Source organism: Apiospora phragmitis (assembly GCF_038363925.1).
Source record: "Apiospora phragmitis strain CBS 135458 chromosome Unknown utg000002l:1.0-5516284.0:1.0-5523493.0, whole genome shotgun sequence".
NCBI classification, from domain to species: Eukaryota; Fungi; Ascomycota; class Sordariomycetes; order Amphisphaeriales; family Apiosporaceae; genus Apiospora; species Apiospora phragmitis.
Genome location: NW_027117400.1, coordinates 1228154 through 1242810, shown reverse-complemented (window position 1 = coordinate 1242810; position 14657 = coordinate 1228154). Strand labels below are relative to the sequence as shown.

At 50.9% G+C, this 14657-nt stretch overlaps 6 protein-coding genes across 6 annotated transcripts; 3 read left to right on the top strand and 3 right to left on the bottom strand.

The window, feature by feature from the left end:
• Nucleotides 1-239: 239 nt before the first annotated feature.
• Nucleotides 240-1274, bottom strand: PG994_001214 (SGNH hydrolase-type esterase domain-containing protein; the record flags this gene model as incomplete). Its single annotated transcript, XM_066852623.1, has 1 exon — nucleotides 240-1274. One exon carries the CDS (start codon nucleotides 1272-1274, stop codon nucleotides 240-242), a length of 1035 nt encoding a protein of 344 aa, XP_066720764.1.
• Nucleotides 1275-2151: 877 nt separating this feature from the next.
• Nucleotides 2152-2551, bottom strand: PG994_001213 (uncharacterized protein; the record flags this gene model as incomplete). Its single annotated transcript, XM_066852622.1, has 2 exons — nucleotides 2152-2450; nucleotides 2524-2551. 2 exons carry the CDS (start codon nucleotides 2549-2551, stop codon nucleotides 2152-2154), a joined length of 327 nt encoding a protein of 108 aa, XP_066720763.1.
• Nucleotides 2552-3686: 1135 nt separating this feature from the next.
• PG994_001212 (uncharacterized protein) lies at nucleotides 3687-5494 on the top strand (the record flags this gene model as incomplete). Its single annotated transcript, XM_066852621.1, is given in 6 exon segments — nucleotides 3687-3976; nucleotides 3994-4068; nucleotides 4088-4409; nucleotides 4438-4679; nucleotides 4774-4969; nucleotides 5054-5494. The coding sequence occupies 6 exon segments, from the start codon at nucleotides 3687-3689 to the stop codon at nucleotides 5492-5494; spliced, it is 1566 nt and encodes a 521-aa protein (XP_066720762.1).
• Nucleotides 5495-6374: 880 nt separating this feature from the next.
• On the bottom strand, nucleotides 6375-8038 carry PG994_001211 (Heterokaryon incompatibility; the record flags this gene model as incomplete). Its single annotated transcript, XM_066852620.1, has 4 exons — nucleotides 6375-6715; nucleotides 6876-7024; nucleotides 7568-7800; nucleotides 7868-8038. The coding sequence occupies 4 exons, from the start codon at nucleotides 8036-8038 to the stop codon at nucleotides 6375-6377; spliced, it is 894 nt and encodes a 297-aa protein (XP_066720761.1).
• A 1367-nt stretch (nucleotides 8039-9405) lies between these two features.
• On the top strand, nucleotides 9406-10771 carry PG994_001210 (uncharacterized protein; the record flags this gene model as incomplete). Its single annotated transcript, XM_066852619.1, has 4 exons — nucleotides 9406-9457; nucleotides 9536-10039; nucleotides 10093-10253; nucleotides 10340-10771. The coding sequence occupies 4 exons, from the start codon at nucleotides 9406-9408 to the stop codon at nucleotides 10769-10771; spliced, it is 1149 nt and encodes a 382-aa protein (XP_066720760.1).
• A 389-nt stretch (nucleotides 10772-11160) lies between these two features.
• PG994_001209 (glutathione S-transferase) lies at nucleotides 11161-12216 on the top strand (the record flags this gene model as incomplete). The annotated part of the gene is made up of 4 exons (XM_066852618.1): nucleotides 11161-11273; nucleotides 11334-11574; nucleotides 11627-11758; nucleotides 11857-12216. 4 exons carry the CDS (start codon nucleotides 11161-11163, stop codon nucleotides 12214-12216), a joined length of 846 nt encoding a protein of 281 aa, XP_066720759.1.
• Between the last annotated feature and the right edge of the window lie 2441 nt (nucleotides 12217-14657).

Below are 14657 nucleotides of genomic sequence, written 5' to 3'. Positions count from 1 at the left end.
TTGACTGCTTATTAGGGAGTACCCAGGGTCTCAGCACATTAGGCTTGAAAAAGGGTCGACTTGCGATAGTGCTAGACGAAGACAAATTAGATCACGGCCTCGGTATAAGGCTGTTGATGCTTCTAGGAACTGCCATCCAGCCATGTAATCATCTATATTCTATGTCGAATCATTACTCCTATCAATATTCCGTTGACGTTGAATTGGTACAAGTATTACCAATCCCATTAGTTCCCTTTCTATATGCCCAACGCTTCCTTGATAGCATCGGTGAGAACCACCGCCATCTGCTGGTGCGTGTTGGCCGAAGGGTGATAGTCGCAGCCGATGTTGTTGTTAGACGCATCCTGCGTGGCGAAGTTGACGAAGTGCGCCTTGAACCCGAGCTGAGCAACAGCATCCTGGAGGGCGTTGACCTGCTTCGTCTTCTGCTGCTCGGCCGAGTCGTCGCCGAGCGACGGCGAGCTGGTGATGAACACGGCAGCGTCGGGGTACTTGTCGTGCACCGCCGTCGCGAACTCGACCATGGCGGCCGTGTACGCGGCGGCATCGAGCTGCGGCCGCACCCCCTCCGCGAAGGAGAAGTCGTTAGTACCGAGGTTGATGACGACGATGTCCACGGGCGTCCGGAAGTCGTAGCTGCCGTCGGCGTCGTTGGCGCCGTAGCGCGTCCAGAGCGCCGGCATCAGCGGCGAGGTGTCGGGCGTGGCCGAGACGTAGTTGCGCGTCAGGCCCTTGCCCGACCAGGCTACAATCGAGTAGTCGGCCGAGAGGTTCCGCGCCGTCAGCGCCCCGTACGTCTTGGTGGCGCCCTCCTTGTCCGCCGTGTTGGTGCAGGGGAACACGCCCTCGAGCCCGTAGCCGACGGTGATGGAGTCCCCGATCAGCTCGATGCGCCGCGCGGGGGCGGCCTCGAGCGGAGGGGACAACGCGCCACCATCCGGGGCCGTTGGTTCGCCCAGGAAGAGGCTCCCGAAGTTCGCCTCCGACTTCTTCCGGATCTCGACGGTGTGCGGGCCCGCGCTCAGCTTGGGGGTGTCGATGCTGGTCCCCGAGACGTGGTCGATGGCGACCGGCTCGCCGCTGTCGACGACCATCTCGATGGAGACGTCGCCCCATTGCGAGGTGATGGGGATGCTGGCAGACGTCCCCGTGAAGGAGACGGCGATGCCCGTGGCCGGCCATGTCAGCTCCCGCGTGGCAGGGTTGACGCGGCCGAGGAACCGGTAGCTCTCGGCGCACGCCGCGGTCGCGATGTACGCCGAAGCGCTCATCGCCAATGCTAGAGACCTGGAGACAACATGTTAGGCGGATTTGTTATCAGCCGGAATGGGGTGAAAAAGGCTCACAGTACAATACGCAGACGCCACTTGCAGCTAGGCTCACCTTATATATACCCGTGGCGGTAGAGGTGTCTGCCTGTCATTGTCGTTACGGATGTCGAGCTGCGTCTAGGCACTGTTCCCAATCCAGTGTTCGGCTGCTCTGCTCCGCGCGGAGACGATGCAGACGATGCGGGCGTGGGTACCCGAATAGCCGGGTTAGCTTGGCACGGCTTGATGCGCAACCAATCGATTTCCACCAATCGATTTCCGCAGCTTAGACCGAAGCCGTTGGACATAAAATCGAAGATTTCGTCAGTCACTGGCAACTGGTAATGATACGTCCAGCTAGACTCACCAGCGTCTGTACTGTTTCCATTTCTCGAAATAGGGGCTGCCCCTCCCCTTTGGAATACTTTCTTCTTCTTTTCCCTTTCTTTTTGATGTCAACTTACCAGAGAGGCAAAGCTTCACACAAATGTGATGACTCTGAGCATCGAGTATGACTCAAGCCAAAAACTGCTTATTGCAGGTTGATTGCACAATATATTGACGCACCTGTATGGGCAGCCACGCTGCATGCTCTCCGCCCAGAAGGACGCCCGGGACTCAAGGTACGACTGCCTCAGTTCCGGCATCACATCGGCTTTCTGGCTCATCTCCGCGCACGGCGAGACGGCCGGGTGGTCAGCCAATGGCCACGACGATTCCTCTTCATGTTTTAGGGATACTTTGGCCTAATTTATGCGATCCCCATCCTCACTAGGTCCTCGCTAAAGGATCGGCTTCAAAACGAAACCTGGTGACTTGACTACAGTGACATACGACTTCAACTGTCGCCCATGCTCGACGGGTTCAACATTCTCTCATCGGCCCCATAGGGCAGCTTTTGCGCCGGGTCCGACTCTTTTTGATGATCATTTTCGGATATGCGCCATGATACAGCAAGAGCCTCACAACTTCTGCTGCCTTTCTCACAAGCGGCCAAATCCAAGGCTGTCTTTCCCGTCATCTCAACAGTATCCTCGCTTGAGGAACCAGCCTCGTTGGCGCCCTCTTCATCGTCATCCCCTTCGTCACTGGGAAGTTGGAGGATTCTCCGAGTTTCAACGCCGTGAACGAAGATGTCTGCATTCTTCGATGTGTCGAGATTTTGACGCACAAGATTGACATGCTCAGTAGCGACTGCACTTATACTTACCCAAGTCATCCGTCTCAAGTATAACCATAACCGCCGGATATTCCCGTATCTTCCTCAATACAGTGGACCGATTCGTTTGCGGATCCTCTCTCGCGGCAGAGAGCGCCCTAAGCTTGTCGATCTCATCGTATCGCTTGCTTTGCCTAATCTATGGTTGAATGGGAACGTGGATCTCGTAGATGTTGTGACGTCGTTGCACGCAAAGGGAGGAGCGTTGATGCTTGACATGGAAATCATCCCGAAGGTCAATGGGAACAGATCAGTCGAGGGCTGATGAGTAATACAGGATAGGCATACATCGGGATTGCCGACCGGCTCTTCCTTTTGATATTAAAAGTAATAGAGCCACTATGTGGGGATATTATGGGCCCTTCAGCGGGTTGTAACGCTAGTAAGTAAGCACTTACCGAGAAGTGGAATCGACCCCTTCCAGAAGAACGGAACCTTCCATCCCCATGACACGCGACAGAGACAACAAAACTTTCCTGAGAGTCCGGCTGCCGAGCTCTCTGCTCTTTGGACGAGGCCTTCTCTCTGTCTCCGTTCCAGCTTGCGCGACCGGGTCCTCCCAGCACGGCTTCAGTCGGAAAACCAGACGTGTCTTTGCATTAATTACCGACAGCCTTCACCGCCATTGCTTAGATATCTCATCGCGATTTAGGCTCCGTTCGCGCGACAACGTAGTTTGTTGTGGATTCCACAAATTGGACCGCCTGCCGCCATACATGAACGAGAAGAAGGGCAAAATGGCAGATGGTCTAGCGCAACATCACCGGGGTTCGATGATCGTAATTTCGAGGCCGCCCGCCCCACGATCCACCGTCTGGCTAAAAATTTGGCCGACCTCAAGCAGGCGAGCCTCATACTATTATTACAGCTTCCTCTCCCCCACCGCCGCCCGCCATAATTACCCCCCGTGTTTTAGACTGCGAAGCGAGCGAGAGAGGAGTTGTTCACGATGCATGTTGACGTGCCTCCCCCAGACGTAAGTAATCCCATCCTTGCCAAAAACAAGCTTTTATGACTTTATTTATCCAACTCTCTGGGCCTCGGCACGAAAAGAATCCAACCAAACTGACACAAGAAGCAGTCTAACGGTCGCTCGCCGCTGCCGAGCCCCGGGACGCCCTTTAGTCCCTACGGCACCCCCGCAAACCAAGGGGATGGGCCACAACTATGTCGAGCTGGACGATCTGAAGGGCGAGGGTGCAGGCCACAGCCGGGAGCCGGACCCGGACAGCCTGCCACCGCGCCCCGCCAAGTCGGCCGAAGAGAGCGGCTGGTGGATGTTCGAGCTCATGGCCTGCGGCATCAGCACCCTGGCGCTAGCCGCCATCTTGGTTACCCTCGGCTTGATGGACGGACGGCCGCTCCGCACGTGGCCGATGAAACTGACCCTGAACTCGTTCATCGCCTTCATGTCGACCATTGCGAAGGCGGCCTCGTCATTCCGGTGGCCGAAGGCATCAGCCAGCTGAAATGGATCTGGTTCCGGTCCAAGGGCACACTGGAGGACATCCAGAAGTTCGACGAGGCGAGCCGCGGGTCATGGGGCAGCCTCAAGCTGCTTCTTCCACACGCAGCAGGTGCACCTCGCCAAGCTCGGCGCCTTCGTCATGATCGCGGCGCTGTGCATGGACCCCTTCGTCCAGCAAGTCATCACCTACCCGACGCAGATGATCGCATCACCCGACCACAACGCCACCATCCCCGTCGCCCGCGGTTACAGCAACTACGCGCCGGGCGCCATCATGGCCCTACGGTCACCGACCCTGGACATGAAGGCCGCCATCAACAGCGGCATCTACAACACCAGCCCCGACCCCGTGGAGGACTTCGCCATGAAGCCGCACTGCGCGACGGGCAACTGCACCCTGGCCCGGCACGTACCACTCGCTGGCCATCTGCTCCAAGTGCGCCAACACGACGGCCCTGATGACCAAGGGCAACGACTGCTTCATGGGTATGTGCGTTTACAGCCTGCCGAACGGCCTGTCCTTCGACACCATTGTCCGGGGCCAGCTATACATGAACGCCACGAACGAAGTGCCGACGGTCAACTTCAACGGTACGCAGCCCACTATCACGTCGGTGACAACCATGCGAGGACTGCACGATCTGGCTTCACGAGATATCCTCGGCATCGTCGCGAACGAGTGTGTTTTATATTAGTATGTTTGCATGCCCCCATGGCCCGCAACGTTTCTACTATGAGTTGGAGGGCAAGAAACCTAACAAAGCCCAATTTAGCTGTGTAAACGAGTATACCGCCGAGGTGAAGAACGGCGTCTTCAACGAGACGGTCGTGAAATCCCATACGCTGGACCATGATTCTAAGCCGGCGGAAAACATCACCATCACGATACCGCCGGCGGGCAACGTAACGACCCCGACCAACTACACGATGACAGGTGTCGCAGCGAGTGCACTAAATTACCATTTCTGGGTGAGTTGATGACATTCGCCGCCTCTCGGCCCCTATCAATAGACAGCGTAATATGCGTACTAATGCAACCGATGGTGTATATAGGGGTTCTGGACCGGCAACGTGACGGGCAGCACCGGCGAGGAGCGCGCCAGCAGCGACATTGTCCGGGCGCTGTACGACCTGGGCGATGACGGGAAGGGCGGTGGCTCTCCCAAGCCGGGCGGCGAGAACGAGACGATCGCGGCCGTGGCGGCGGCCATGACGAAGGTGATGCGGTCGAACCTCGACGCCGACAAGAACGACACGGCGGCCAAGGCCGCGAACGAGGTGGTGGGCGTGACGTGGTTCGAGGAGACATACGTCGCCGTGCGCTGGCCCTGGATGATCCTGCCGATTGTGCTCGAGGTCCTGGCGTTCTCGTTTCTCATCATAACCATCGTCCAGTGCAAGCAGAGCGGCGTGGCCGTCTGGAAGAGCTCGACGATGCCCATGTTGCAGGGCAAGGTGACGGACTTGCGCGAGAGCTTGAAGTCGCGGCGGTGAGCGCTGCTTTTCAGAATTGTAATGCCGTTAGACGGGGGTTTTGACGCCTAGCCCGGAGTTACACGAAGATCCACGAGAAACCGGTTTCACATACGAAGAAATAAATACTAGGTATATATATGTGTTCATATACTTGTACTATTACTACAAATAATAAGTAATAATTCTGTATGCTCAACTGTAGCATCATCACCAGTGTTCTTCGCATTACCCATTGAGAGTTTGGCGGACTGCCTCTAGAATGATCAAGGATAGATAGGGCGACCTCATGGAATATACTGACCAAGAACCCAATACCAGTTTGTCCGTCGACGAATCAGAAACCAGAGGTGGCGCAGTGCTGTTACAACTTGAGGATCAGTGCATTTGGAACTTAGGAAAAACGCAACATGGTCTTCGAGATCATTTGAGAAATGGTCGTAAGCTTGTACTCATGCACGCCTAGACGGACTCAACAGCAACCCATAGACCCCTTAATCCACTAAAAGGGGTATGATGCGGACAAGCTTGAGGCGAGATCACGCGCCATCTACTTCAACTTCAGCAATAGAAATTTGCTTGACGATCCTCAAGTTCGACGCCTATGCCCACAAGAGAGTTTGCTCACAGGTATATGTATACGATATGGGGAGGAAGAAGCCCCGATCACAGTTCTCATGGTTATTGATTGGTGTGAGAAAGAGACTGTTATGCCTTAGTAAGCCAAAACCTTATGTCAACATGCAATGGACACCGGGGGGCAGGCTGTAGAAGTAACAACACTTAGGTCAATACCACCGTCTCCCACCGAGGATTGCAGTTCTTCCACCTGTTCATGCGGACTTCACCTACCCGATCTTGCGCGCGACATAGGGGCTGGCAGAAACTCGCTCCACCAGCATTACGCGGAGCCATCACTAAAACCACACACCGCAGTTTCCCGACAATCGCCCAAGTCAAATCCTTGGCCCGCCGAAGCGACCGTCGTGTTGAAGACCAAACAGCCGGGCAACGTGGCGGCGATGCCACAGGCGTCGGCATCGAGGTCACCATGGGCTACGGCCTCCCAGGGGCTCTGGGGGCGGTGTGCCCAAGCTTCGTTCTTGATGTCGTGTTTCCAGTCTGCCACGCCTTCCAGGACTGGCAAGTCCGCCACCCCTTTCAGATCGGCCATGGAAACAGATTGATCGATCCACCTTTCTTCGACGTCTAGCTTACGCAACTCATAGCTGCTTCTGATCTCTGGGCCATGGTAGTAGAAACACTCTACTAGGCTTGCCGTTTGTCGATAGTCATCCATGCTGTACGCCATGCCGTCCGTGTCCATCGCCGTTCTCTTCGTGTTCCCACATGAGCGCTTGTGGCAGGCACTTTTCGGATAGCCCGAAAAGCATGCGCGAACCTAGGGCGCTGGCTACGATCTTGGAAGCACCGGCAAAGGCGTTTAATGAGTCGGAGGGGAAGGTAAGCTGCCGCCTGGTGTATTCCTCGACCCAGCGGCAATAGTGCACCACGGTCGGCGGTGCACGGTGGGCCCAATCAACCCACGTGCTGTGCACAAAGTTCTCGACAAGACCAAGGGCCCAACTCGTTTCTTCCTCTTATTTCTTGCGCCGTAGTAAGTCGACGACATCGTCTGCTAGGCCGTAGCGAAGCCCGCGCCGGACCCTTCCACGAGGCAATAATTCCATGTCTGGATAACTCCATGTCTCCGTCTCGGAGCATTTTGTTTCCGCACACTGAAATCTGACTTCGTGGCCAGTTATGAATATAATGCGCTCAGACAATAGCCGTTCTTGGAATGTCCAGCCTCGAGTATTCCACCGAGAGGAGGATATATTGCGGTCCTCACAATCCGGATCGAACCCCGTCACGTTGGTCCGTACCATATGAAGAAGTCTTGGGGTGGTGGGAGTCGGATACCCTATGTAGACCTTTGTATCCGGGAAGGCCTAGGCCATCATTTTTGTTGAGGCCGGCTGCAATAGTAAATGACGCGGACCGGTAGATAGCACCCATGGCTTGGGTCTGGCCCATTTTCGAGGCTGGATCGTCCTGGACTATGCACAGTCGGGTCGACCCAGAGGTAATTACCTTTCATTCAAGTCTTTGCATAGCGCCATGGCGTCTTTGAGAATGCCTGGAATCGTAATTTTGGCAAGGCTGCTTGGTATCTCCAGTGTTTCGACTAGGTTTTGCCGAAGTTGAAACTCTTGCTCGCCACCGCCTTCCCACATGTAGCTGAGTGCCACATAGCGGACTGCTTCAATGGGGTTGACAGACGTTGAGGTTAACCATGTCAAGAACTCGAAATCAATCAGGTAGACCTATGACCAAGTCGTCCCAAAATCTTGGTGTATTGTGTCTTTCCATACCTTCGGTCGTCCAATCTACCGCGTACCGTCTGTGAACGGTATCGCAGTGGCTGATCCAGCTTCGAAGAAGTGCAACATCGAATTGGTTCACATCCCAATTTCCCACACGACGTAGCCAAGGTTTCTTCTGTTTAGTGTAGTGGAACTTGTACTGGGGAGTGATATGTGATATGTGATATGTAATGGCCATCTCTGGTGACGTCGACCCTGAGGAACAACGGGATGACGGGGCTTTCTTCCATTAGCGGTTTCAGATGTGATATGAAGAAGCTACCCTCCTTGACGTCTCTGAAATAAAAAGGCCTCCGAATGCGAAGGTCCCTATCACTCTGGAGAATTAATGAACTTTCCCCGTGATGATGTCGAGCTATAAGGGCAGCCCATACTGCTTGGCAAACCAGACAGGATGTTTCGTTGTTCGACATCTCCTCTGCAGTCATATAGTAACTCAAACACTCCTGAGTTTTCGGTCCGATTGGTGCGTGGACACCAATATAATACCATATCCGGCACCTTTCGCAAAGGAGGCTCATTGCGGTATCAGCATCCTCCATCTTGACGAGCTTCTGCAAAAAGTACGAGTATACAACCAGCGCTCTTGCTGGAGAGAAGACGGCCAAAATCGAAGTATGAGGAATAGGTGAGTGTTTTGTGCTCTTTCTAAGCCTTTTCTTTGGTTTGTGGGTTTAATTACCTGGTAACAAGCGAAAGAAGAAGAAATAAAAGAATGTATTAGGTGATTAGGCTGCCGACGTGTCAAGCTGCCGTGGGGGTCTTGCATAGGGTGGACCACGTGAAGAGTTGTGTGATTGGACTTTGCTGAGTTAGCCGGGTCCTCCATTCTATCATGAGGCCTGCATCGCGAGCAGGAAGGCTTGAACCCTGATTGCCTTGTATACAACGTATCCCCTACCACTACGTCTCCCTTAAACCTTGTCTCTATTCGTACGAGCGAGTCGTTAAGGTTGGACGAAACGTCGTTGGGCACGGTATATAGGGAAACCAGGGATGACACGAGATAAGACGAGAGGAAGCCCACCTGGGGCTCACATTTCACACCAGTGAAGACAGTAAACTCTATTAGGCAGGGGCTCGCGTCGAAGTCAAAAATTAAAGGTGTCCAGATTGACGTGGTAAGCCAGGCGCAACATCTGATATATCTCTTTATCCCTTCATCTAACCCCCCCCGTTCTAACAGCGAAAACCAGGGACGTGACAGCGATTTGACCCACAAGGCGCAAAACGGTATAGACATGGTTGCATGTATTATAAGTTGATCCTCCAACCGTACGTATAGGGCCACCCGGGCGTGTGATCGCGTCATTTCCCTCTAATTACCACGAACAACCAACAGCACCTTCAGCAATCCCTTTGGCGCTGCCCCCCCCCCCCCCCGGACTGCGGAGGAAAGGCACCAAAACATGGACAGCAATCGTTCTTGTCGCAAATGCGAGAGGCTGCTTTCACAGCTATTGGTCTTTTCTCTCTCTAGCCCTCCTCCGCTGACTCCTAATAGCAACCACACATACGCCCACCGAATCACAACAAGACGCTGCCATGTCAACTCCTCATCCAACTTCAGAAGAAGCGACCAGCACATGGCGAGGGTGTAAGTATAGCTTGAAGCATAAGTAACTTTAGTCCTTGATGGCCCTTTGATCCGATGAAGATTAATTGAACAACCTAGCATTCTACATCAATCTTCCCCTAGGTAGCATCACTGTGCTCCTAACGATCCTTCTTCGCACCCCCGAGCAGACTCCCCAAAAGAAGGCTCTTTCGGTTCTTCCTCAGCTCCACCATCATTTGGACTTGATCGGATTTGCCCTTTTCGCCCCGGCTGTGATCCAGCTACTTCTTGCCCTGCAGTACGGCGGAAACCAATATGCATGGAACTCGTCGCAGGTAATTGGTCTCTTTTGCGGCGCCGGTGCAAACTTCCTCGTCTGGTTCGCGTGGAACTACCACAAGGGGGATGGGGCACTGCTGCCTGCCGCCATGATCCGCCAGCGGACCGTATGGTCGGCGGGCATGTTCACTGCCTTTCAGATGGTGGGCATTTATGGGCTCTTCTACTACATGCCCATCTATTTCCAAAGTGTCTACAACGCCTCCGCCATTCTCAGTGGAGTCTACGTTGTTCCATTCATCCTGCCCCAGCTCTTGGCGGCTGGTCTAACCGGTGGCATCTGTGAGCCTTCCCTTCCACGCCCGAAATAGAGCCAGCTAGCTAACGGTTAAAAGTGCAAAAGACTGGCTTTGTCATACCCATAGCTCTCTTTTCTCTTGTGCTTTCCTCCATCGGAGTCGGCCTCATGTCCACGCTCCAGGCCGATTCGTCGGTTGGCAAATGGATCGGGTTCCAGATGCTCGCGGGTATAGGATCTGGAGCAGGATTGCAGCTCGTAGGTCTCCGCCTCCGGCCACCCTTCTCGTGTGTCATGTTGCAACCGTTCGAATACTGAGCTGCTTGCTAATCCCAATTTCTCAGGGCATCATCTCCATTCAAACCGTCACCACCGGGGAGGAACTGTCTTCGGGTATGGCCTTTATGGTCTTCACCCAGTCGCTCTTCCCGGCCATCGTACTCCCTCTGTGCAGCCTGTTGCTGGTGTCGAGCCTGAAGACACTGCTGCCAGTCTATGCCCCTGGGGCGGACGTTGCCGCCGTCATCCAGGCGGGTGCGACCAACTTCCGCCAAGTTGTGGGGACTGCAGACCTGCAAGGCGTTATCTCGGCTTTTGCGGAGAGCCTCGACCGCGTCTTCTACCTGAACGCGGCCATGGTGGTGGTCAGCGGCCTCTTCATCTGGGGCATCGGCTGGTACGACATCAGAAAGAAGCAGCAGGAGCAGCAGGATGGAAGCGGTACCTCGCCTGCCAAGATAGAGGCCTCGAGCCCAGATGAGAATCCTAAGGCTTAGCCTTCATAGGTATAAGCCTGTTCATTTGCCAAATTCCAGCGCCCGTATTAGAGTCAGGCCGGTCTATATTTCCACTGTTTACCTAGCGCCTACTGCAGTTGGTAGCAAGTCAATCTGCATATCAGATGTTGGTCTGCAAGTGTTACACCAGCACTGCCCTGGTCCTTAGGCCCATTGCAGGGTATGTACATGCAAGGGGTCCAAGTTGGACGCAGCTGCCCCTGGACGAGACCCGTCGAATACCGTCATGGAACATCCCTTGCTTTGCCCAAGTTTTTCCAACCAACATAAGTCCAACGCGTATTCTCAACTCTCCTTTCTCTTCCGGCTACGATATTCTCACTGCTGTCTAACACTCCCACCCGCCTCGTCCCAGCAACACCAATATCATGGCGGGGGGACTCCCCTTTCCCACTGGAAAAGGCCCCAAGGCTGGCCTCAACATCTACGGAACTAGCGCTGTGAACCCTTACAAGTGCACAGTCATGGCTGAGGAGCTCGGGTAACAAACGACACTTGACACACACTACTGTATTCATTTACTAGCACGTACTTTCTCCAGCATTGAATACAACTACATCAACCTCGACATAGTTAAAGGCGAGATGTATACCAAGTGGTACACGAAGAACGTGAACCCGAACGGCAAGGTCCCGGCCATTGTGCATGTCAAGGAGAACGGAAGCCAGGTGAAGGTCTGGGAGAGCGGGGCCTGCCTGCTTTACATGGCCCACGAGTTCGACAAGGACCACAAGTTCTTAAACCCTATCGGTACGCAGGAGTACTGGACCCAGCTGTCGTGGGTAAGTGAGTTGTCCACATGGTAATGGAATGATGTTACTGACAGCCAGTCAGTTATCGTGGCAAATCTCGGGTTACGGTCCTATGATGGGCCAGACAGCCCACTTCAACCGGTACCTCCCTTCGGAGAAGGACGGTGACTATGGCTCGTGGCGCTTCACTGCCGAGTGTCGACGGCTCCACACTGTCTCAACACGCAGCTCGTAAGTTCTCTCCGTGCTAAGCCAACGATGTGTCATCCTATTCCCAACCCGGACTGACGCCGAGACTCCTGCCTATATTAGTCGACGTCCTCTTTTGTCGCTGGTGGCCGGATGACCGTTGCCGACTTTGCCGCCTTCATCTTCGCGCAATCGGCCAAGTGGTGCGGCATCGACATCAAGGAGCCCCTCGTCGAGGCCTGGCACGACAAGCTCGCTCAGAGGCCCGCCTTCCAGAAGGCACTGTACGCTTCAGGGGACTATCCGTTCAGCGACGAGGCAACGTCGCAGACTGACGGGGAGAAGCTGGAGTTCCTCAAGATGGTTCGGAAGCATGGCACACAGGGGATCAAGGGAGCCCACCAAATGTGGATGAAGAGGGGAGAGGAGAAACCCGTGCCGGTGCCTTCGGACCATGCCAACTATGAGGACAAACAAGGTTAGCTAATATGAGTCAATTGGGATAGTGCACTTACTCACTTCGATATATCATGAGCTACCATGATCGGGTTTTATCTGCCGTAATATCTAGGCCAATTCTACATTCATCAATCAATCTGTCCTAATAGAAAAAGAGAATCTTGTGAACTGTTAATCGGAGCGTAACATCCACATCGCGGCAATTGGGTTGAAAGGGGCGAAGCCAGTGGCAGCAAGCAACTAGGTATTGTAGATAAAAAGGAATTGAGAATCAAGCCCGATCCTTTATTTTCCATAATGTCGGAATCAAGTTAAGACCTGGGGTCTGTCACATATTTTTCTACGCTCAAGTCAGAGAGCCTTACGACAGTCAATTACCGATTGGGAATATGCCTACTGGAGGCAACAACCTCTTGTGGCTGAGGTCCGGTCAGCCTGATAATGCACGTCCACGTATCAGGTTAACACGTCTTGATACTACCTAGAGGCACCGATATGGGCACGCATGAACCAATGAGATACGCTGACATATGGAGAATGGATACGAGGAGGGACTGAGCATGCATGATGAAATGGCGCAGCCCTGCCTCATGATTGCACGCGCATTGCACTCGGACACATGACCACCATCCTCCCCTTTGATAGCCTGATATTTTAATCTGTCAAAGGGACAGTTGGAATTGGGCTGGGTCTTTCGGGAAGGGTAGTAATGTACGTCACCTCATAATTGACCCCCCCTAAAAATTAATGGTATAAATTGACCACTAACTTTAAATAGCCACTATTCCTTTAATAATAGACTATAATGTAATCGCTTTTAATAGTAGATATAGTAGATCTTTTAGAATTTAATTCCTTAATTTTAACTTAATCTAGTTTTTTCTTTATACGTTATATGCTTTTAATTAATATAAATTTCGAATCTAAACTAATTTATACCCTTCGCTTTTTTTATAGCCTTACGAGCTTTAATTTTTTAAGGATTAAGTTTATAATGCCGCATTAATTAATAAATAATCTTTTTTATAGTATTTTAAAAATCTTTTTAAATAGCTAGCGTTATATAATAAAGTTATTTTAATTTAATTAATAAAAGTGTTAAAATTAACGTATCTCACGGTTTAATTTCTTATACGATTTAATTTCTTACTTTTTAAACGTTATATAATAATATATAACGTATCTTATAAGCGAATATCCTATATAAGCGAATGTCTTATTTTTATAAATTTCTTTATAGCTTTAACCTTTTTTATATTCTTTTACGTCCGAAATATTATAACTTTAAAAAGAGAATAATATAATTTTAACGCTTTAAGCGCTCTAGGAAGACTTAATTTTAAACGTATAAAAAGCTATATTAATTTATTACGTCTTATTAAAAACTTTATAACGTAAACGAAATAATTAACCTATACGACGCGAAATATTTACGAATTTTCGAAAGCTTTTAAATTCCGGAAAAAATACGATTATTTAATATATTATTAATTTAAATACGCGATCGTTTTTTCCCCGGTTAAATAATATAAAAGATATAACGAATCGATTATTTAGTTTACGTAACGCGGGACGCGTCGGCGTTAATTAAGCTTTTAACTTCGTACGATAATAACTAGACCTCCGGATACGTTTTAACCGAAGAATTAATTATTAAAAAGTTCTTTACAAAGATCCCGACGCGTATCGCGTATAGTTTACTTTTCGTACGGAATATAATTTATAAGTACGAGATCTAAAAAGAGTATATTTATAACTTTAACGAGACCGGCTTTTTTATAAACTAAATCTCGTTCGAAATAGTTATAACTACCTCCGATCAATATGGAAAGCCTAGGGTAATATAATAAAGGAACCGGGAATAGGTTATAATTATTTAGGGCGTCGGATTATACGGTTACGCCATCCCTCCGTATATTATCTTTACCGGGAAAACGCACCTCTCTTCCTAGTACGAAAATAGCCTATTACCGAAGGATTAAGTAATCGTAATTATTAAAAATAGCTAAATTACGAATAAAAAAAGCGAGGATTAAATTCGATATTTTAATTAATATACTAGGTTTTATATAAAAGATCGTTATCGCCTCTTAATCTTAAACGGCTACGAAAGTTATTATTCGATAACTTTTAAGCTCTATTATAAAAAGAACTCGATTATTATACTTTATATACCTTCTTATTCGTTATATAAGCTCTAACCTCTTAATATCGGCTATTTTCGTATATTAAAAAAGGCGTACGGGAAAGAAATTAAATATCTTATACGGGCGTATATTACTTATATCTTAAAGGAGGACTTCTTATTAGCGTTTTTAAAAGCGTTCTAGGCGATTTTTACCGTTTTAAATATACGAAGAAGCTTTTAAAAAACAGGACTTATCCCGTATAATCCGGAATATATTATTTTATAATTAGATATAAAGCTATATACTTTAATATTTCCGGGGACGTTTTCCGGCCTA